The sequence below is a fragment of the Crocodylus porosus genome, unplaced genomic scaffold (genome assembly GCF_001723895.1).
Source record: "Crocodylus porosus isolate Cpor-Errol unplaced genomic scaffold, CroPor_comp1, whole genome shotgun sequence".
Lineage (NCBI taxonomy): Eukaryota > Metazoa > Chordata > Crocodylia > Crocodylidae > Crocodylus > Crocodylus porosus.
Window position 1 is genome coordinate 11,090,292 of NW_017728912.1, and position 23,784 is coordinate 11,114,075.

General features: G+C 46.2%; 1 protein-coding gene across 3 annotated transcripts in view; it reads left to right on the plus strand.

Annotated features, from left to right (window-relative positions):
* QRFPR (pyroglutamylated RFamide peptide receptor) overlaps positions 1-23,784 on the plus strand; it is a 46,501-nt gene that overhangs the window by 10,216 nt on the left and 12,501 nt on the right. For all 3 annotated transcript variants that reach the window (XM_019534029.1, XM_019534030.1, XM_019534028.1), the window contains exons 2-4: positions 15,998-16,156; positions 18,819-18,880; positions 19,748-19,983. In XM_019534029.1, the coding sequence (XP_019389574.1) occupies positions 15,998-16,156; positions 18,819-18,880; positions 19,748-19,983 (457 nt within the window). The remainder of the gene's footprint in view (positions 1-15,997; positions 16,157-18,818; positions 18,881-19,747; positions 19,984-23,784) is intronic.

Consider the following 23,784-nt stretch of genomic DNA (forward strand, 5'->3'; position numbering starts at 1 on the left):
GGTGCTGGCTCCTACCCTGGGGGTCTTTAAGAGGAGGTTAGACAAACACCTTGCAGGGTCGTTTGACCCCAGCACTCTTTCCTTTCATGGCAGGGGGTTGGACTTGATGATCTGCTCTAGTCCCTTCCGACCCTACCAACTATGGAACTATTGTTGAATTTGATGGAACTCCATGAAAATGCCACAAGACAATAGATGAGAAACAGGTACAGGTGAAGGGAGTGGAATGTTGACCTCTAGGTGGAGTCCTTGAGTAGATGCAATATCTTTTATTAGACCAACTAAGTAGTTGCAAAAAAGTTATTTGAAAGCATTTGGACACCCATATCCTCCTGGGCAACGTTCCCCCACAAAGAAATGAAGAATAGTGAGAGATATGAAAGATGTCAGAAATCCCTCGAGTATGAAAAAGCAAGTCTTTAGAAACCTGTCCTGCAGGAATGCAAATTTAGGAGGGCTCCAGAGAATAAGAGCAGGTTGTTTACCTGTAGGTATCAGATGCCAACCAAGTTCAGGAGGGGGACATAAAATCAGTGTAGTATTGCCAGCCCTACCCAGTCAAAAATCATAAGACAAACTTAAAAATCGAGAGATTTGGTATGTAAATAATGAGAGGCTGTTTTTGAACTCTGTGTGTGGGGGGCGGGATTTGTGAAGGTGTGGGAGGCTGTGGATTCGTGTGTGAGGTTTGGAGCCTGGGGGAAGGTAGTCCCTGCACACCCTGCAGGATGCAGGGTACTGTGGGTTAGGAGTGAGGGGCAGGCATACAGACATGCAGATAGGTTGGGTTTCAGGTTGTGCAACAGAACCACAGGTGGCTTAGAGCCTGGCCCAGAGACCACCCAGCCCTGGGCAGCCAGGAAGACTCGCACCTTCCTTCTCAGCCCTGCTGGACAGGCTCAGGCAGCTGTCCTTTGGCACTTTTACATGTGCCCTGGTGGTGGGAGTGGTACTTTAGTTACAGCGGCTCTGAGAACTACTCTAATTAAAGTACCACGGTCTCTCATGTGTCAGTGTCCCCATGCTTAAAAATGGTGGTGGCAGCACTTGAACTAAAGCTTGTTCAACAAACTTTAGTTCAAGCAACCCTGCCACCATTTTGAAGTGCCAGGATGCTTTTGTGTTGTTATACCTTTATGGTGATCCCATGCACCTGAGTAATTTTCATAAGGCAGTTGTTTTGTGTGTCGCAAAACTGAGTAGTTAATTTCAACATTGCATGTTGTGCTTTATTTACTAATGCACTGTGTAAACACTTAATGGGTCTATTTATTAGTGCTTTTTGATGCATTCATATTTATAACGGGGTGTGGGAGGCCTCCAAGTTTGTTTTGGTAAAGGCCCCAGTGAATCTTAATCTGCCTCTGTATGGGACAGGAGTCTGTCCTTTACCTTGGATTAAACAGATTTAACTTTTCAGAACATTTCAAACTTAACCGAAGTTTAAAAAGTAAGGTAATTTTCCACTGGGGAGGAATGAAAAAGAGTATTTATGCTTACACAGGGTACCTAGACCTTTAGAAATGTGTCCCTTCAGACTCCCCTTTTTTTTTTTTTTAAGCCCACGGGGAAAAAAAGACAAATCAGTCAAGACGATACAAAACACATCCTTGATTTAAAGCTGCAGCTTTAAATGCATTTGTCACTAATGAAGACTGTCAAACAAATGGAAAGGCAACTGGAGCCTTTCTACAACTGGTTGATGTGGAAAGACAATCCTATTGTTTCTGAAGGGAATGTACTCAAGTAGATCAGCCTGCAGAATTAGTGCCTGTGTAACAAGTTTGTACCTTTGCTAGCACTATGTGAACAAACATTGAGAAGGGTACTCCTTCCTCTCCCTCTTCCCCGCCCCCCCCCATGATAATTGACCTTAAGTGGTAAGAATAGCCAGTAATGAGCAATTTGGAGAGAAATGCGATATGCAGGGTTTCGGAGGGTGTCAAGGATCCAGCTGTCAAAACCTGGGTCCCTTTCTTATTGCAGGCACATCCACCTTGGTCCACTGATTTAGAGACCTCAGCCTCTGGGATTTAGGCCTCAATAGCTGTCTCCATCTACCAGTGTCTGCCCCCAGCTGGGAGGTTGTTTCTTAGCCCCTATTGCAAAACAAGGGGGCACACCCAGTGCCCCATTACACAGCCTCTTCTACCCCTGTAGCCACAAACCCAGTCCTCCTGTACCCAAGTCCAAATCAAGCCAAGTAGCACAAACTGTCCACTTCACAAAAGAAAGAAGACCTCTTCCTCCTGGGCTTACCTGCTTAGCAGTTTTTCTCCCCCAGTTTCCCAGGGGAATGTGGCTATCTGCCAAGCTCCGACAGCACCCACAGCCCTTGTTTGCCTTTATGTAGCTTCAGGCTGGGTTTAAATCCCCTAACTCAGCCTCTGAGTCTCTGCTGGAAAAACTCAGCAAATCACTTGGGCCTGCTGCTACCACCAGCCAGGTGCAGCCGGCTACTCATTAGCTGCCTGCCTCTCTTAGTGCCAGGTTCAGGCCACCTGCACTGCTACTCTTAACTGCCTTTCCCTCCAGCCTCACAAGTAACAGGGGCAGGGCTTCCTGTTACACAGATTAGTTTGTGACTACACTAAACTCTAAGGCTAGGGACAGACATTACACACAAACCGGTTTAATTGATCAGAAACTAGTTTAAATCTGTAAAAGAACAGAAGGTCAGTGCATGTAAACCAGTTTCAAAACGGCTGAAACTGGTTTGAGAGAAACATGGTTGAATGTAATATCAGACTTAACTAATTTGGGTCAAGCCAGTTTATGCAATGTCTGTCCCAGACCCTTTCCTAGTTTAGGTTAAATCAGTTCCCCCAGAATCCCAGATGCTTTGCTGGGTGGGGCTATGCATTCTGCTCCAGCCCAGTGGGGCTGGCCCTTCCCCTGTGCTCCCTGGCTGCAGCTCTGGCAGAGACTGTACATACAGGGTGCGTCTGCCTGGCTTCCTCCTGCTTCTCTCTCCCCCATTACTCCCTGCTCAAGCAGACACCTCTCAGCATTAGCTAGCAGACCACATGCTGGCCATGGGCTGTGCTGTGGGAGACAGGACAGTGGCTTAGGGCTCTTTGGAGTTGATCAATAGGTAGCTTGTAATGTTCCTCATTACCTTCCTTGGAATGAGGGATCCTTTTGTTTTGCTTAAACTATTTATGTTCTAGTCTAGTTCAGTATGTATTACTAGTTTGTTTTAAGGGCGCTGTCTCTTGTCTCTTATAGATTTCATCAGACATAGATTGTTGAGGCTCCCTGAACACTGTAGCTTTAAATGTACTATAGTCAAGTCATTAAGACACAACAACACACTGATAAAAGCAGGACATTGTACTGCAGTTGAATACATAGATTTGTGTTGTATCTGCACAATAACATGAAGGTGTGATTTGTAATATGTGAGAGTGTAAAGTCAGTTTAGTTTAGCTAGCACAGTAACTTTGCCAGTGACGATGTAGAAGTATGTTTGTAGCTATTACAGTCCATGGAATATGAAGAAGCAAAGTTTCTTTGGTACTCTTTATTGGGTTTAACTGTATAGCCAAGGAGACGTGTTGGACCAAGTTTTGGCGATGAAGTGCCATCTTTCCCAGATTAGAGAAAAGCAGATGCAACCAAAGTTAAGTATAACAAACTTTTGTTTAGAGACTTTTCATATAATGGCGTTAAAGAAATCCAGGAGGCCAGTAAACTCGTGGAACAAAAAAGTTTCCTGAAGTAGTTACAAACAAGTAAAAGATAGCAGAAATTATGTAATCTAACAGGGAACAGGGTTGCTATTAATTTGTAGAGTTTGGAGAGGTGAGCAAAGGAGCAGGTAAATTCTAATGAGCCATCAAATCACTGTCCAGTTTACTTCATGTAAAGCTATTAATTTTGTTCCCAGGCCCATCATAGGGTTTCCTTGAATACTATGGACTCCTAATAGATTGTCCAGATCTTTATAGCAAGATCCTCTTACTTTCTTAAGTGATTTAGCCTTCTCTGACCATAATAAGCAATTCAGACCAATTAATCTGTTATAATAGGCATCTAAGTTGATGAGTTATTCAGCTGAATAGTAGCAATTAATACCTCTTAGAGGATTTGTTTTGGGCCAATTGAAAACTCAGGCAGACATAACGGTGGTTGTATCAGTTAGATTTTTGTATAGATTTGGAAGGCTTTGTTTGCAAACACAAGTACAAAAGGCTTTTACTTTTCTTAAAAATTACTATCTGAACCACAAAATAGCTGAGACGAGGGTGTGTTGTACCTCCCAAACAAGGATTTTGCCAACCATGATCACTCGGTCAAGATGACCAACCCTCAGATCACCACAGAACACCTTGGGCACTTTTACATGTGCTCTGGGAGTAGAGGGGTGGGGATGCAGGCACTTTTAATTGGAGTTACTCCAGGAGCCGCTCTAATTAAACTGCTTTAGCATCTCAAGTATCAGCATTCCTGTGCTTCAAAATGAGGGTGGGGTGCTTGAACTAAAGTTCATTCAACAAGCTTTAGTCAAGCACCCCCGCCGCTGTTTCATGCATCAGCATTCCTCCACTTCAAAACACAGAAGCTGGCTGCTTAATCAAGTCTGTTCTGATTTGCTATAATTACAGCATGTCAGAGCAGCATCTGCAGAAGCCCTTTATTTTTTAAAAGTAGAATGTAATTCTCATGTGTTCCAAAAATATGTAAGAATAAATACATAGCATTATCGCAGCTGATGCGTGAGAATTCTGTGGTTGCCATATATAACTGAACAACAAGCTTGTTTTCTTCCCTGAAGTCAAATTATAAAACAAACAAATCCCACTTAAGCTAAATGAGCCACATAACACTCATCTATTACATGTAATGGTGAATTTCCTCAACAAAATTAACTGAAAGGGCTCAATGAAGAATATTCCTTAGTAAAGGAAGTAGAAGTTTAACTTTTCCTTTGCATGGAGCCGCATGCTTTTTCTACAGTATTTTGGTTTCAGTCAGGTGAAATCTTAAGCGGACAAGGATGTAAGACAGCTAAGCCCTGCAGATGAGGTGGCAGGAATAATGCAGTAGAGATGCAAAGAGGAATTTAACGAAATACTATCTGTGTTTTTAGTCCTCTGAGTGTGAAATCAGTGGAAGGAATATATTAATTAAATGAATAGTCCACTTGCAACAGACTATAATCAGACTATAGGGAGTAATTTGATGAAACCTCTTATTCTTTGAAAGGGAGAAGTAATTATAATTAAAATGCCTAAGTAATCCTGTGAAAATGAGAATTTTTTTTGAACATTAACACACTTTTGAGTCTAATTCCTCAAGCATTTTGATATTCAGTGTTGTTTTTAGCAGTTTATTGGAACTGGTTAATAAAATCTTTGCTTTGAGTAAGGAAAAGGTTTTGGTAAATATTTAAGTAATAATTTTGTATATTTTTCTTCTGTTTTTAAAATGAAAAATTCTGACAGCCTGGGGCAGAGAGAAGGCAAATTCTGAGACATTGGGTTATGTACAGACATTTGGGGAGGTTAGATCAAATTTTAAAATGTCCACATAATCTCAAGTAAGTCCAGATGGGGAGGACAGGTGGCAGAGTCCATGGAGGGGATTGGAGGGAGGCAAGTGAGGTCCATGGGGAACCAGACGCAGGGGGCAAGCAGGAGGTGGGGAGGTCTGGGGAGCTAGTAAGGTCCCTTAGAGGGATAGGGGAGCTCTCCCCCCTGCCCCTCCTAGCACCCCCTGCCCGCCCAACTTATTTCAATTGGCTCCCAGCACCCAGAGCAGCTTGCAGGATGGGGAGTTTGGCAGGCTTCGGTGGGGCTGGCTGGTCTGTGGTGAAGGATTGTTCTTCTGGGGAAGGGACAAGGGGCCAGGGTGTTAAATAGCCTAGGGCAAGGGAGTGAGTAGAAAAAAACACAGCCCTGGGGCTGCAGCCATTGTCTGGGCTTTCTTAGCCTTGGGGCTACACTGAGAAGTGTTACAGAAATTCAGTTAAATTGGTCTCGCTGAGCCCAATCTAAGTTAAACTACCTCCAAAGTACAGTTCATTTGGATCAGGTTGGCTATATTTAGACTGATCTAACCTTCTTGAATTTCTGTACTGTTCACACTTAGATCCTTAGTTAGGTCAATATAAGCGTAAGGTCTGCACCTGAGCAAGCCAAGTTAGATTGGGTGGCTGTATTTAATGCAGTCTAACCCTCCCTTAACTTTCCCAGATGTAATTCTGAGTGTGGAAATTGCTTTCCAGTATTGCATGTATCAGAGTCCCCATGCTGAAAAATGGCAGTGGGGCACTTTGAACTATAGTGTGTACAAAGTGCCCCACTACCATTTTTCAGTGTGGGGGCACTGATGCATGTGACACTCCAGGCACTTTTTTAATTGGCATGGTTCTTGGATCTGCACTAATTAAAGTGCCCTCTATGCCCCCCAGAGCATGTGTATAAACACCCATAGGAGCATGGTTCTTTTCCTCTGATCTTTTGAATGTATATTAACCAAAGTTCTTGAGAGTTATGTGATTGTGGGGCTACCATAGAAAGAATTGTGAATGCTGTTCTGCAGAATGTTTCTATTCAGATTGGGGTGCAAATGTGGAGACAATGAAACTCCATGTCAGTCTTTAGGGTCGCTTCTTCAATTTATTGTAGCAGAACAGGTCACAAAAGTCAAAAAAGTCCCCGACTTCTGACAGCCTAATGCTTGGAGCTGGGAGCTGATGAGCTGCTAGACAAGGTGGAGTCACAAGATATCCTGCAAAGCTAGGGCCAAGCCTCAAGAGGAGCTGTGAAGCCCCCCTTGTTGCTGTGTAGTTCCTGTTTGGCTCCAGCTCTGCATACCTTCACTCTTTTTTTTGTTCTTTTTTTACCTTGCTGCTGTTTATTTTATTAATAAAATGAGGCTGCCCAGGGTCCCAGAGTGAGTCCTGATCCACTAGCTGTTTTTGAGTCTTTCCCAAACCTTACTGATCTCCATCCTGACCTCCACTCAGTGGGCCATCCTGCCCATCTGTGCCACGGGGCACTAGTTGCCTTAAGGGCTAATTTTGTGGTCTCTGAGGGTGGGTGGGTATGGAAGCTGTGCCCCCCCCCGAGTGGCACACAGTCCCCACCGCCAGCAGGGCTGCCCTTGGGACCCACACAGACACCAGTGCCCAGTGATGTGCAGCTCTGGCCAGTGCTTCAGTGGTAGCAAAGAGCGCAGCCCTGCCAGCCTCTTACATGGGGGTCTGTGCAGCCTGTGTGCAGCTCCTTGCTACCAGCCCCCTGCTTCCCGCGATCTGCATGGCAAGGGGTGGGGAAGGCAGCCAGCTCTGGGCTTTCCCTGGTGGATGGGGCCATTTGCAGCATCACCACAGACGGAAGGACCAGTCTTTTACCCCCCCACCCCCCCAAGATCAGGGCCCTAGGCATGTGTCTAGTTTGCCTATGCATTAATCTGGCCCTGACCACACTCCCCCTGTACCAAGATCTACTTCCCTCAAAAGTGGGTATCTTGCTTGCAGATCTTGGGGCCTCTCAAGTCAGCTGAGCAGTCCCCTTCAGTTTTCCTATTCAGAAATGTTTTCCTTTTCAACCTGCAGGGCCAGACTGACTTCCTGGGCTCAGGCACTGGCTTTGTGTCACCTAAATCCAGCCCCATTTGGTTTCATGGTTCTGCAGACACTCACAGGTATTCCCTTTCTATGCTTTAGGATTAGGTTGTTTTCTCTGTAAGGGCTTGGCCCAACTGACTGCCCATTTGGGCTTCTGAGCAGCCTGTAAATGGGCCCTGTTTGCACCTCGGTGCTCTGTAACTGTCTCTGGGAGGGGTGTAGCAAAACCCCCAGTTTTTGTTGTTTTTTTTTAATTTAAAAATGCATTCCTTCCTCTTCCCCAACCACTTCTGACTTTTTTTTTTTTCTCTCCCTGTCTATTCCCTATAAATAAGTATAAGTGAGATAAGGCAGGATAAACTTCAGCATTTTATTTTGGTAGCAAGTTTGTATTTGTGTTGTTTTTTTCTCCTTCTTTTATATTGTATAATTATTATGTTTTATATTTTTTTTTTTTTTTTTACTGTTTTATATTACTGTTTTACTGATACTATATGATATAGGCCTACATATGTAAGTTAGCATAAGTCATATCAAGTTTCCATTTTGTTTGTCAAGTCTCCATCTTGTCCCCATGCCCAGTTGTGTAACCCATGACTCACACCTACCCTTCCTGTGCAACCTGGTTCCTGAATGAATGGAGATGAATATGAGGGTGCTTGAGAGACAATGGCAGTAGGTCTAAAAATAGGTCCCTCTGAATGACTGAACCATCAATACCAATACCTGGACCAAATGACCCAGCCATTGGAACCACCCTCAGCTTTCAAGAAACAAAAGATGAGGCAGCCCACCACTGTGTGAAGGCTGTACATGCTCAGTAAGAACACCTGGAGCCCTCTGGGACAGGACTGACCTTGCTTGGACAGGCCCTCCCCATAGGAGATCAGAGGTAGTCTGCTCCATAAAAAAGGGTAATGAAGACTGACTCCTTAGGTTGCCCTCTCCATCTGGACCAGCACCATTTCATAGATTTCATAGACATCAGGGCTGGAAGGGACCTCAGGAGATCATTGAGTCCAGCCCCCTGCCCAAAGGGCAGGAAGTCATCTGGGGTCATAGGATCCCAGCAAGATAAGCATTCAATTTTACTCTTACCATGCCACACCATCTATCCACACAGAGGCCCTGTCAGCAACGCAACTGCCGCCTCCCCCCGCCCCGGACACAACACCTGCTGGATAAGGGCCCCTTTCCACCTTTCCAGCCTGGATAGTTAGCTATCACCCCTACCCTCTCTTCAACCAGGGACTTGGACTCTGTTTCTCTTCCCTACTTGGACTCCAACCCTTTCACTGAGTCTCTTTCTTGTGCTACCAGTGTGTGGGAACCAAGCTGTACAGTACAGTGTTCATTTAATAAAATTGTTATTTGGCCCCTGAGTTGGGTTTTGCTTTACTACAGTTCCCGTCCTGCTCCAACCTCTGCTCCTCGCCCCTCTAACTTTTATCTCACTTTCCCTCTCCTGCTTCTGGCTTGCTGCCACCTCCAATGCCTGTCCCATGCTCCTGTGGCTGCAGCCGTCCTGAGCTCCTCTCTGCTTGCAAACCCCTGTTTCTTTGCCACTGTCTCATCCCCACTGCCTTTTCCCCTGATCTCTACAACTGTTACTGCCTTGTCCCCACTGCCTTTTCCCTTCATCCTAGCTTTCTGCCTCTGTCTCCTGGCTGTTCCCTCCTTGCCACTGGGCTTTTTCCCTTGCTTCCCTCCTGGCACCAGGTGAGCCCAAGTAACCCCAGGGCCAGTTGACTTTAAGCAACCACAAGCTTCAGTTCCTCGGCCAGCTTCTGGTTCCAACAATTTTCACTCTCTACACTTTAACTCTCTCTCTTACCTTAACTTTCCCCTAAGTATCCTAGGTACCCCAAGTGCACATGTGTGCGCACATGTACACAGTACCATCCAAGTTAGGAACTTACGTGTGTGTGTGTGTGTATGTGTGAGAGAGAGAGAGAACTGGTGTGTGTGTATACATGTCATTGTGTGCGTTATATATGAATTGGTAATCCATGTATGCATACTGAGTTTGTGGGTATTGACAATTGATTTTTGTCTAATTTCTGGTATGTATAGTATGTAGGTGCTTGAATTGGTGATAGGTGTGCATATGCCTAGGCTGGTAATTTTGGATGTGTATGGGCCTGAGTTGGTGTTGTGAGTGTGTGTGCACTCCTGGTGGGGGTGTATGCATCTAATTGATTTTTTTTTTTGAGTGTGTGCATGTGCAATTGTACACTGCACCCTCCTGTCTAACAGAGCAATATTGAGATCCTGAGCGTTGGCTTGACCCCACAGGGTAACGGGGCAGCCACTACCTGTGTGGCTGTAGATCTGGCTGGTAGATGGAAGCTGGTTTTCAAGCAGTTAGCCTATGTATTGGGTACCAGCCTGCCCAGGGCCAGTTTAGTTTGCTGTAGCTCCATCTTAAAGTAATAGGAGCTCTCATGCTCCCTATTACACAGGGGCTTGAAAGAGCAGGTTTGCCCTGCTCAGAGCTTAGTCCACCTTACAGGTGCCTTAGAGCTAAAAAAGTTGAGCACCGTTGCTTTAACCCTTTTCATGCAGCAGAGGGCAGGAGTGAGCCTTGGTCTGGATTTTTTTTTTAATATACCTTTTTTATTTTGCCTGTTTTCTGTTTCTCATAGTTCGTAGAATGAGCAAAATACTACTTTGAATTTATTTTCAATAAAGCCAAATATATGGGGATGTATAATGCCCTTTTTCACCACTACAACTTTTCTGGTTTTATTGGGTTGTCTGCATATAATTCTAGGTACAATTTGTCCAAAAAAAGAAAAAAAAAAAAAAAGGGAATGAATTATTTAAAGGGAAAAAGCCAAACTGTAATGATATAAAAATGATAGTAAAATAGAAAGAATTTTCTTCAAATTATTTTAAAGGGAAAAGTAATAAATAGGCTGTGCAAAGCTTCGGTAGCCACCTTTTAATTTGAAGGAGATTCAGCAGCCTAATCTTTGAATCCAAATCAAATCAGAAGACCCATTTAAAGGTCCAAAGGCTTGCAAGAAATAAACTGAGAAGAGGGAGGGGGATAGGGTGATCTTCTATATATGGAAAAGGCTTGAGGGGGGGTGGCGGGAAGAGGCTGCTCTCATACTTTCCTTTGGAGCTGGCCAGTGACTTTTTTTTTTTTTTTTTTTTAAGCTGTCTCTCAAGTGATCTGTGCCATTTGATGAGCTGTCTCTCTCTTGGAGCAGCAGTCTCTGAAAGACTAGCTTGCAAGCCAGAGCCTGTTTTGTATGTTGTATGCAATCCTTTCCTACTTACCCTTGCCTACTATCCCTATTGTTATCCCTATCCATGCCTTTCAACTTATTCTTCCCCTAAAATCGTCGTCTTTGTTCTTGTTCGTCTGTCTTGATTCTTTCCCCGCCACAAAAATTCTGTGTCTTCCCTGACATACGTTGTGCTTTCCTGCATAGTGATGACACACTATTCCACATATGCTTACACTTTGCAGCCACCAAACATTATGAAACATGATGAAAAGGCAGGTGCCAGGTCTTGTGGCAGGCTGAGAGTGGGGGCAGAGAGAGAGCTGCAAGTTCTCCCCCCACTCCAAACAAATATACGCCCTCTTTCTTGGCAGCAGCGAGTCTTCTGCTGCTAGTGGGAACAAGGAGGTGGTAGCCATGCCTGCACCTGCACCAACACCACTAACCAGCAGCAGCATGACATTCTCCACCCCAGCATGAACCTCCTACTGCCAGAGGAGCAGCTGGATCTGGAGGCAGAACTGCTGAGGGCCATAGCAAAGGAAATTCTGGGGAAGGAGGGGGAATCTGAGTTTGTGCTCCACACCCCTCAAGGTTCCCCTAGAGGCAGGTCTTCTTCTTTGGAAGGCACTTTGGAGGAGGTAGTGGAGACACGTGGCTCACCTTCTCCTGTAGTTGTGCCTTTGCCTGGTGATGAGGGGGATAAGGCAGGATCCCCACCTGCAACCCAGAGGTGGGTGGGTGGTGTAGTGTGGGATCATTTTGGGGTGGCAGATCATTCCAGGTACTCTACCTGCCAGCACTGCCAAAGACAGATCAGCTGGGGCAAGGAGGCAAAACACTTCACCACCACAGGGATGCTGCTGCATCTCAGGAGGCAGCACCCCCTTGCCCTTGTTCTTCCTCAGCCTGGCACCAGTGGGAACGTGCCCAAAAAAGAAGTCCCTTTCTCGCTCCAAAGCCCCCGTCCCCAAGAAGCAGAGGCAGGCTACCCTGAACAAATGTGGGAAAGGCAGAGACAAAGAGGGTCACATACTGTAGTTGAGTGAGGACACCCAGAGCATTGGGGAGATGGTTGCTCTGGACAGCCAGCCCTTCTCCTTTGAGCGTCCAGGGTTCAGGCAGCTCATGGCACCAAGTGCACTACCTTTAGCAGGATACTGGTGCCCTCCCTTATGAGGCATGCAGGGAGTACTTGAGGGAGGAGTTGCACAAGGCAGGGCTGCAGGTAGCCTTGCACTTCACCTTGGACATCTGGAGTAGCATGGTCTCTACCCTAGCCTACCTCTCCCTCACAGGTGGTCCCTCAGGGTGTTGGTAGGCTCTCCTTTGTTGGCATCTGCTGTATGGCACACAGGTTTTACCTCATAATCAGGGATGCCTTAGGGGGGACAGGGCTCCTGGTGATGGCACCATCACTACCAGCCAGCTTATTTGAAATGCAGGAAGGTGGCAGACTACTACTTCTGGAGCATCAAGGGGAGCAAGATACTGTGGGACAAACGGGCAGAGCTGAGCACCTCGCAGCACAAAATCATGCAGGATATGGAGACTCAGTGGAACTCTACATACCTGATGCTGAAAAAGCTGGATGAGCAATAGAAGGCCATCCATGAGAGAGCTTTTCTTTGGGACATTTGGATCAGCGGCCCCCTTAATAGAGCTGAGTGGGATACTATCTCCTAGATCTTGGTGGTCCTCAAGCCCTTCCTTGAGGCCACCAAGAGCCTCAGCACTGGTGATGCCCTCCTTAGCCAAGTGAGCCTCATAGTGAAGGAGCTTGAGAACGAAATGGAGTAGTTCTAGGGGATCAGTGTTCCTGGCTGGGGCAATCTGCTTTCACCAGAGATGCAGGCACTGGTGAAGTAGCTGAAGGAGGGCGTCAAAAAATGGCTGGATCCACTGAAGTCCAGTACGGTTCATGTGCTGGCAGGCATATGCCACCCAAGGTTGAAGGGGAGTGTCTGCAGCAGTAAAACCCTCAATTGCTGGATGGAGGTACTGGTGAACAGAGTCAGGGAGACAGAAGGGCAGAGGTGGGGGGACCTGGAAAAGGATCTTTCCTGTGCCAGCACTCCAACCACAAGCCAATCTCTTCCACTGCAGCCACTGCCAATATAGGCTAAGGGCATGGCTTCAGTGTTGGGGTCCAGAGGCACCAAACTCCACCATCAGGCAGGTAGCATGGAGGCCTTGGTGGCTACCTGTCTTGCCGAGGATATGGAGCCACTGCACTGCGACCATTTGGTAACCCACAGCCAGGTGTGGCAGGATCTGGCCACGGTTGCCCAGGAACACCTGTCCTGTCCACCGACCAGCGTTCCAAGCAAGAGGGTGTTCAGCGTTGCTGGGTATGTTGTGACACCCACCACACTTCTGGATCCTGGTTTGGTGGAACAGCTGGTGTTCCTGAAGGTGAACCTCCCGCTGCTGGGGTTCCCCAAGCTCCATGTGCAGCTGGAGTCAGTGCCACCCTCCTCACTCCACACCTATTTGCTTTTTTTTTTTTTTTATTTGCTTTCAGAACCTTGAGGTGCATTTTCACAGCAACCCTTGCTCCTATCGCCTTGAAACTTGGCAGGCTTCATGCCCTCAGAAGGGATACCATTCCTGCTGTTTTCATCCAAATCTGCCACAAAAATGACAGTTATAGGTATTCTAGTGATTCCCCATGATAGTCTATAGTCAGATCTCTGAATCGGCACTGAATCAACTGAATCAAATCACTGTCCCTCTGAATCAGCTGAATCCGAAGCAAATACTTGCTGCTTTGCACAGGCCTAGTAATAAATGAGCATAGGACAGGGGTGGGCAAAACATAGGGAGTTTTGACGAGCAGTTGCAGGCCAGCCCTCTTCCCACAACAACTCACCAAAGTTCCCTGTGGGAATTTAGGTGGGCAGAGAGCAGTGCTTGGGAGTGGGATAGGCATGATCAGCACCCTGCATGCCCTGCCCTGTGGGGAGTGGGGGGGAGGGGGCACATGCACATGTTGTGGGAGCGGCTGTGTGGGAGGGATCAGGGGAGGGATGGAGAGGTAAGGGGCACATAAAGCAGAGTTTGCCCTGATTGCCGGCCCTGGATGCGCTAGCAACAAAACTGGAAGTACTGCCAGTGCTTCTCTCTGGCCCTCACCAGCTGGGGAGTGGGGGCACTATCTTGGGGGTGGCACAAGCCCCTGGTGCCCTCCCTATGTGTCACCTATGCTATGCTGCTCCCACAGTGTTCTGCATGGGGCTGAGTCCCACCTGGGGCAGCCTGTGCCATGTGCCTGCCCACACCTGTCAGTCCTGGCCCTGGCCAGCATGCAGCTTTTGGCAGGGCTGTTCCCACTGTGGCTGCAGCCAGCTGGGTTCACGTTGTCACTAGGAGGTGAGGGGTAGTTGAGCAGCACCAGGCTGACTGCCGTCACACTAGGAACAGTCCCACCCAAAGCTGTGCGCACTGGCCGGGGCCCAGGATGGTAGGATTGTTTTGTTCCCCTTGCCTCCAGCTGCAGACCTGTGGGTGGGTAGAGTGGGTGGAAGGCAGCTGGGAGCTTGAGCTGGTGCTCCACACGCTGGGCAGGAGTCGCCCGATTGAAGCTTCCTGCCTGCCCACCCAGAGAAAAATGGCAGGGGGAGAAGAACAGCCCTACTGGCCTGGGCCCCAGGCAGCATGCACAGCTTCCAGTGGGGCTGTTCCTTGTGCAGCTGCACCTGGCCAGGTGCTGATCTGCTCTCCTCGCCTCCAGCAGTGGTTCCTCCTTCGCCTGCTGCGCTGCTCTGGGCAGGTGATCGTTGGAGGGAAGCTTCAGCCTGGCGGCTCCTGCTGAAGGTGAGGGAAGCGGAGCAGCATCCGACTGGCTGCAGCCATACAGGGAGCAGCCCTGCCAGAAGGTGTGTACTGGCTGGGACCCAGGCCAGCAGGAGAGCTATGTAGGTTGCTCCAGCAGAAGCAGGGTGGGGGGGCTCAGCCCCATGTGGAGCACTGTGGGGGGAACCCTGGGCCAGATCCAGCCAGTTGGTGGGCCAGATATGGCCCGTGGGCTGTATTTTACCCACCCCTGGCATAAGATAAGGAGGAATTGTCTCAGATTGAAGCAAGGGAGTTTCAGGTTGGACATAAGGCTTTTTAACTGTAAGGATACTAAGCACTGGAATGTATTGCTTAGAGAAGTTGTGCAGTCTCCCTCACTGGACATTTTGAAAAATAAATTGGACAAACCTGTGAGGAATGGTTGATCTTGGGTTGAAGTAGGAGGTGGAATAAGTGAGCTTTTGGGATGCCCCATAGGTGCACTATTTCCTATGATTCTGTGAATATAAGGTCATGCATTTGGGAAGTGCTAATTCCGACTAAATCTGTTATGTTGGAAGATATTTGAAAATGAATAATTCAAAAGAATTAAATAGTATCAGGCTGGAAATTAAAAATGTGCTCATAGTGGCTTATTACAGCTATAAAAGTCAAAGTACTCTTGTCTGGGCCAGCTGTGCACAGGTGGAATGGCTTAAATATTTGATGCTACTGTTGTGAAATTGCATTAAGTTCTGCCAGTGGCATTAACAAATATATTGACAAGAAAGGTAAAGTTAGAAAAGAACAAAACTGAAGTACATTTTCATGTTGGGTAACTGATTTGATTTTAGCAGAGATTAGGCCCGATTTGGTAGTCAAATCTCCGAATCCAAATTGAATTAAGAGATCCTTTAATCTCTCCAAATCGGTACCCTCTGAATCAATTTGGAGAGGTTCTGAAAGATTCGACGATTCAGACATCAACACAGGTTTAAATGTTTTTTCTGCATACCTCAAGGTACCAGGCGGCTCATCAACACTGCGATGGTGGGACAGATGGAGCATGCCATGTAGCTGCCAAGTCACTGAGTGTGACTGCTCCAAATTCACGCGAACACTAACACTGATCAACATTTGTATGGCTCAGTGTAGCATGTAACAAAGCCCTTAGGTTGTTCTGGAACTGGGCAGCACTACTAAAACTATTTTCTAGCCTTAAATTGTTGAAAGGACAGCTTCTTGAATAGTACTGAATATAATAGGAACACAGGGGACCACATGTCCAGACTTCTCATAATAAGATAAATATATGAATTTAAGAATAGTTTAACTCTTTATTGACTACCTAGGCTCGGTGTTTATGGTAAGTACCTTGAATATCTGTTTTAATCTTTAATTGTTACAGGTGCCTTTGCTTGCAAGATGGTGCCATTTGTTCAATCCACCGCAATCGTTACTGAGATTCTTACAATGACCTGCATTGCTGTGGAAAGGCATCAGGGAATTGTGCATCCTTTAAAAATGAAGTGGCAGTACACAAATAGAAGAGCTTTCACAATGCTTGGTAAGGTCAAACTCCAGTATTTCTGAGGTATTCATTTATATAATGATATGTGTAACTGGTATGGAAGTCCTGATATTTACAGTACTACAGAGGTTGTATTGCTGCTGAGTTTAATAATGTTCTGTAATGTGACTGTCACATACTGTGAATATTTTCCAGTTTCTAGAGAGATTCTTTTCCAGATCTTGTTAAATTGGACTGATAGGTTTCCTTGTTGTCTTAATTTTTCTATCTTACCTTTTATTTTGAAAATTAACCCTATCATCAATCTCGATCTGGTTTCCTTTTTCTGTTTCTAGTACTGAGTAGTATTAGCCAACATAAACCATAGTGATTGTCCCTGCTGATATACTGCATATGTGTAGCTAATTAAGACTTGATTTCTAATCCAAAATACTATTTTGTTTGCATACAATGTGCCCCTAATATTTTTGAAAGGCAGAGTACAGAATTTTTTCCCCTCAGAATCTTGGCTGATTTTGTGACAAGTCCTCTTGGGAATACGGTGTCCAGGAAATACAGCATCCTAGAAGGCAGTTGGGTCAGGCAGCAAGAACTACCAGATGTGGCAGGAAGTTCTGTTTTTTTTGCTGTCTCCCCCAGACCACCTCTTGTGGTGTGACACTTCCCAGACACTGTTCCCAGGAGGGCTTACTTTGTCACACAAGGTTACCCCCTCCCACTCCCACCCTCCCAGACTTTTACAAGGGCAGTAGCAAGAGTGTTCATTCTTTACTGTAAGTAGTTCTTTATATAAAATTCCTGCAAAGCAAATGTTGTTTCCACATCACAAGCCTTATGAGGATACTACCAGCAGCTCGCTTGCTACTGCAGACACAAGCTACAGTGTTCACCCAATATATATGCCTGCATGAGAGTTAACACAGGACTCCTCCCATTTTGTTTCCTGAGTCAGACACCAGTGTCAGCATTCCTGGCAGTTGCATAGCATGCCTAGTCTTTCCAGATGCATTCATGGGTGGATCCAGGATTTTGTAAAGGAGGGTGCAGGATAAGCAATCAGCTTCCTGGGGTAGGCAGAACATACTATGGGAACAGCAGCCAGAAACCTTTCTTAAGCTCCCAAATAAGGTAAGAATTCTGTGCATCTTTGCCCCTTCTGCCCCCACCCCAATCCCTTTGCTCTCAACACCTGCTCCCCCCCTCCCCCCACCTTCCAGTGGTAAATTTTCCACCCCCTTTCTGCCCACCACTGCCACTGTCACCAGCTGATGAACGGAGATCCAGAGCTGCTCTCGCCCCACTCCAGTCAGGCTACGTGGGAGCCAAGAACATCAGTGGTGGTGCTGGGCAGGTCCCCCCCACTCATTTAGCCTACTTCCAGGCTGGTGGGGAACATCTGAGGGGACTGGTCAGGGAGGAGGAACCTACCCACTGTAGTCACAACTGCTGCTGCTATCCCCAGTTAAGCCTGGCTGCCTGTGAAGCCCAGCCAGGGACAGTGGCGATGGGGGAGAAGACTGCTGGTGAGCACAGAGGAGAAGGAGAGGAATACTTATCTGCTTTGGGGACTTAATGACTGTGGCTACTGCCATTCTGTAGTATGACCCAAAAGGTGGGAGGGGTGTCATTACTCCCCCTTTGGATCCACCCCTGGGTATGCTTCTTTTCCAGTGAAGAAAACAGTGAAAACAACTTCTCCACCAAAGACGCACCCCCTAATTTGGGGGGTCATTTTGGGGGGAAAATGTTTGTTTGGTATGTGAGAAAATACAGTACAGGCATACCGCGTTTTATTGTGCTTCGCTTTATTGCACTTTGCAGATATTGCGTTTTTTTACAAATTGAAGGTTTGTGGCAACCTTGCGTCAAGCAAGTCTATCGGCGCCATTTTTCCAACAGCATTTGCTCACTTCGTGTCTCTGTGTCACATTTTGGTAATTCTCACAATATTTCAAACTTCAGCAACCACCACCCTGATCAGTCAGCAGCCATCAACATCAAAGCAAGACCCTCCACCAGCAAAAAGATTACGACTTGCTGAAGGCTCAGATGATGGTTAGCATTTTTTAGCAATAAAGTATTTTTTAGTTAAGGTATGTACTTTTTTTTAGACATAATGCTATTGCACACTTAGACTACAGTATAGTGTAAACATAACTTTTATATGCACTGGGAAACCAAAAAATTTGTGCGACTCGCTTTATTGTGATATTTGCTTTATTGCGGTGGTCTGGAACCGAACCTGCAATATCTCCGAGGTATGCCTGTATGTTTTACTTGACTAGGTTTCAACTAGACTTTTTTGATAAATTTGTTATATCTATTTTCTTTCTTTTGTGGTGATCTAGAAGAGAAATCTGAAACGTACCATCCCAGATGAAGAAGTATAAGCACTGCCAAGGCAATGTTCATTATTCATATATGCCATGCAAGAGAGAACACTGGGCAATAATACACTTGCACGGTCACGGGAAAGATGTTTATGCATCAAAAATAGCCTACCTTTAGATTAAAGCACACTGAGAGTTAAAGGAATGAAGTACCTGAAAAAGGGGAAGGTAGCTTTTATGTGCAATACCAGTATTCCAAATCACCTTTTTTGCCAATAGAAATGGTTAAAAAGTTAAACTCATTCAAGTTCACTTTCCTATTCTACTAAGTATGTAAAAGGCTTTGCTGTTTTTTTGTTTGTTTACAGGCATAGTCTGGTTGTTGGCAGCTATTGTTGGGTCACCTATGTGGCATGTGCAGCAACTCGAGGTAGGATGCTTTCAATGGCATTTCCAATTTAAACTTAGATCTTGTAAGGGTGTTACTGAAGGGGATAGTAACAGGACTGAATAAATCCCAAAGACTTGAGAGGAGTGATTCTTAAAATGGAGGTAACAGAAACTAGTCATAAACTGGCTCAGTAGTAGACTTTGTATCTTGGTATCAAGTAGTGTCATTGTTAAAGGAAAGAAGTATAGGTACTATTTTAATGCCATCACAAACGATATACTGTGGGTAGCTTTTTTATTTTTTCAAATTGGAGACCTACTCTGGGGTGTGGGAAGGATTTATGCTGTCTGGGTTGTTTTGTATTGCCACACACTTATGACTGGAGTTACGCAGACAACCAGTGTAACCCACTGATGAGGAAGTGTTGCAGGTCTCCACTGGAGCTTGATCCAGAGAAGATACAAGTATGCATCATGCAGAATAGCTTGATTTCTTAGCTCAAGCTCCACCTCCTGTGTCTAGTTATGGAGGTCATTGTTTCAGTTTATTGCACTGGTTAAGAACAACACAATCCTATCAGAGTAGTCTTATAGGTATTGATCAAATATGATTGTGGCTAGGACAGTACATTGTTTCAGCACATGATCTCAGCAGCTGTTTCCTAAAGAAATCAAAATTGCTGTCCTTGACCTAAACAATGTGCAAAGGTGCCAGTCAGAACACCTGCTGCGCTCCCTGTCAGCCAGCATGAATCTAACCCTTTACATAGAAATTAATTAGAAGAATCATCTCACTTGAAAGATCCCTAAATGGAATTTTGATCATATTAATGGCAAGTAGCATTTGAATATGCCAGTTCTTCAAAAGTAGGGTAACAGGAACTCATTTCCACTTAAATTGCTGCAGGTTAAATATGATTTCCTATATGAAAAAGAGTATGTTTGCTGCTTAGAAGAGTGGACCAGCCCTGTTCATCAGAAGATATATACCACCTTCATTCTTGTTATACTGTTTCTCCTTCCACTGATGCTGATGCTCCTCTTGTACAGTAAGATTGGTTATGAACTCTGGATCAAGAAACGAGTGGGAGACGCTTCAGTTCTTCAAACCATTCACGGAAACGAAATGTCTAAAATATTAAGGTTTGTAGAGTAAGACATCCAGTTAAAACTGTCAACCTTCAAAAGCAAACTTTTACAGGAACAGGAGGGAGGTATGGTTTCCTTCAGAGGCCACAAGGCTGAGGTATGAAATAAAAAGAGGTATGGCCTAGATTTGCAACAGGTGATTAGTGATTTCATAATTGTGTGCCCCATTTGAGACAAGTTAAAAGGCTTTGTTTTTTCAAAACTGACCTTTTAATGAATGCCATGTTGGGCACCCCTTCAAAAGCAAAGATTTTTTTGATTAAAGACCAAGGGCTTAGAAAATGGAAAAGTAGCATTGTGTCGTCTTGCATACAACACGCACCCATTTCCCAAAAAATGGGCTGGATGGCAACTGGAGTGGGAGAAATACAGTAAGACCAGATTCTGCCTCTTACCTGTAAAACTAAAAGTAAAATCTGCATTGATCTGTAGCAGAGGTTGTCAACTGGGGGTACTTAAGAAGGCCCTAGGGGGCACGTGCAGCCGGGGATGGAGTGCTGCCATGCAGCATCCCGCGCAGGCACCACCAAACTGACCGGATGTGCGGGCTGGGGGAAGTTTGCATGCTGTGGCTGCCACAGCTCCACATCTGGCCATGCACTAGCCCCCCCAGCTTGGCATCTGGCTGTGCGCCACCCCCTGCTGACCCCACACTTGGCATCCGGCCACCAGGGGAACACTGACTCAAAAAGGTTGAAAACCTCTGATCTATAGGAATCCACAGGGAGCAGAACAGTGGGCAGTCTTGGCTCCTTGTCTGCTGCTGCTCTGTCAGTTACTTTCTACAAGTAAAGATCTTCTTTTCTTCATTCTGTCTTTTAAAAACAAAGTGCATATTATATTCTGGGGCATGTGGTATATAAGAAAGCATGGTATGATGTTTTCCTAAGTCAGACTGGGACCAACTAAATGGAGTTCCCTTTTGAATCTTCTTCAGTTATGATCAGTAAAATCAAAAATATGTTAAGGGAAGTTCTTTATTTAATTTGTGGCCATAACCATGGTTTTTAATCAGCCTTTCAGAAATAAGAGTAGCATATTAAAATTTTTTAAATGGCATTAAGTTGATATGTTTTAACTTACAGGACTCTCTAAAGATTTTCTAAATGTCCTTCATGTCACTTTACCTCTTGTGACCGTTGAGATGAAAACTTTGTTTGAAATGTAATTAAAATGAATGATTAAAACCTGATAACTAGTTGTTTGCATTTTTTTGTTATTTAGTGTTACAATTAAACCACCTTTAAATACTGCATTGTGCTTTGCCTTTAATTTTTCTAGTTTGTTTAATTGTTTTCTGTTGTGAGGCACCTTCTACCACAATGTTTCCAAACCTTCTCCACCCCAAGGCACATTTACAATAATAAAAAAAAAATCCACGGCACACCTCTTAAGGCATTTCCCATCCTTGTACTTATTGTAACTCATTGCCCTGGCAAAGTTCCATGGCACACCTTTTAATTTCTGATGGCATACTTCTGTGCTGCATCACACTGGTTGGGGAAACACTGTTCTACCAAATATGTCCATAGAAAACAGGGCAGTAGCACATGAAATATCAAATCCAAAGAGAGTAATAAAGCAGCAGCTCAAAAAGTTTGCTTAGACAACCAGTACTAAAACATATGCAAGGGGATAGTGATGATAAGAAAGAGTTGCAAAACTTTGTCTAATAGTAGAGTTATGATACACCCCAGGGAATTATGTAGCGGTGTACTGATATATCAGTGGCACATCAGATCAGGACCGATTAAAGGCAAATTAACATTATTAGCTTATTTTGGCTGGTGTAGCAGATAATGTACCAATTAATACGATATGCCTTCTGGATGCCACGTTCGCATGTGCAGCTGCGCACACGCACATGACCAGGTGGAGAGCAATACTCTGCAGGTAAATCTGTTGAGAAGAGGCATGGGGAAGGAAAGAGGTATGGATAAAGGTTCCCCAGGATGAGGGAGGGAGTTGGGCTGGGGTTGCTGCCCAGCCAGGACAATGAATGGGACCCCGGGGCCAGGGCAGAGAGTGGGACGGAGTGATGGGCGGCTCGTCCAGGGAAAGTGGGGATGGGGGAGTGTCTCCCTGCTGCTGTGCACACCCCCAGGGAAGGCATGTGGCCCCCTCAGATTTGTGCGCAGGGCAAGGGTGGCCGTGGGCTGCCCGCTGACCACTTGGGGCTCTCTGCCCTGCGACCTTTGCCTCAGGAGCTGCATGCTGGCCATGCATCCCCTGCCTGTCCAGGAGCCATGGGAATGGTGAGTTAAAATAAATAGAAGGCTCTAGGCAAGAGGCTGCTCCCTTAATGCCGTAGTACTCGGGGACATAATACATGACTCCAACTAGCCCTATATCATGTCCCAAGCCTCGCAGGTGTTATACAACTATCTTTTACTTTTGCAATCTCCTGGTGCTATGACTCTGCCCCTGTAGCTGCCCCTCTGCCCCCCAGCAGTGCCCCTCTCTCTCTGTGCCTGACATTGGGCTCTACCCAAATCATGTGCCTTTCTCTAGGCACTAATGGGGCTTCCAGACTTCCCCATATAGCCTCATCCCAGTCCTCTGGTACAAACAGTAACAAAAGTGTATGTCCCTGGTCTAGAACTCAGACACTAGAAATACCAACAGTGCTATATGCCCATTTTATGGGAACAAGCTTCCACCCTCAGGGTAACATGCCCCCCAGCCCTAGGTACCTGTGGGACTCCCTCGAGTCTTCCAGCACTTGGATAGTAAAGCAGGCAGCACCAGGTCTCAGGCAGTTTCCTCCAGCAGAAGCTCCTTAGCAGTTGCCAGAGAGAGAATAACTGCAATCCCCAGCCCTGCCTCCTGGTCCTGTGATGCTGGCAGGTGCTCCCTAATTACCCCCTTAGGCTGTTACCCCAGCAATCTGAAGCTATGGTGCTCTGCTTAGCCAGCAAAGCTCCTTGGCCAGGCTGCTTCATCCTTAAAGGAGCTGGCACATCTTAGTGCCTTGCTACATGGTCAGTATGCCTGATGAATAATCAGCTGTCGGTATCAACCAAGAAAATCTTTATCAGTGCACCCCAAGAATTATGTGCAAAAAAATTCAAAATGATGCATAATTACTTTTGTTTTACAAATTAAACTAAATGTAACACTATTTCAACCTTCTTTAGAAAAATATGCAGGTACTTGTGGGGGGGGGTGTAGTGAAGGTATGGGGGTTGTGGAGGGTGTGGGTGTGTGTGGGGTCTGTGGGTGGATGTGGATATGGGAGTGTGTGGGGTTTGTGGCAGGGGGGTGGTTCCTTCTGCCACATGCCGCTCTGTGCGCAGCCCCTGTCCACCACAACCCACCCCACCCCAGAACAGCTCCTGTTGCCACATATCGTCCCTACCATGCACAGCCCCCAGGCACTCTGGGGTCTCCTGGCTGCAGTAGGCAGAGCCCCACAGCAGTGCATGACTCTGGCAAGTCCCAGAGGCTGCATGTAGCTGGCCTCGCCCAGGACTGCTCGCACGTGCCTTCAGGCCAGACCGGGCTGGCTCTGTGTCAGCATGTGAGGCTCACAACACTACAGACAGGAGCTACATGCAGCCCCTAGGATTTGCTGGAGCTATGTGCCACCAGGGACTGTGCCCTGGCCAGGAGTGCCCCGAGGGACCGCTGTCTGCTGCTGCCATGGCAGGGGCTGTGCACCAGAGGGTGCAGGGTGTGTAGTGGGGGGCCCATATCCACCCACAAAACCCATTCACACCCCCATGCCTACCTCCCCTCTTGCAGACAGGAGCTCCTGTTCCTGTCTTACCAGCTGCACCCTGGGGAATTATGAAA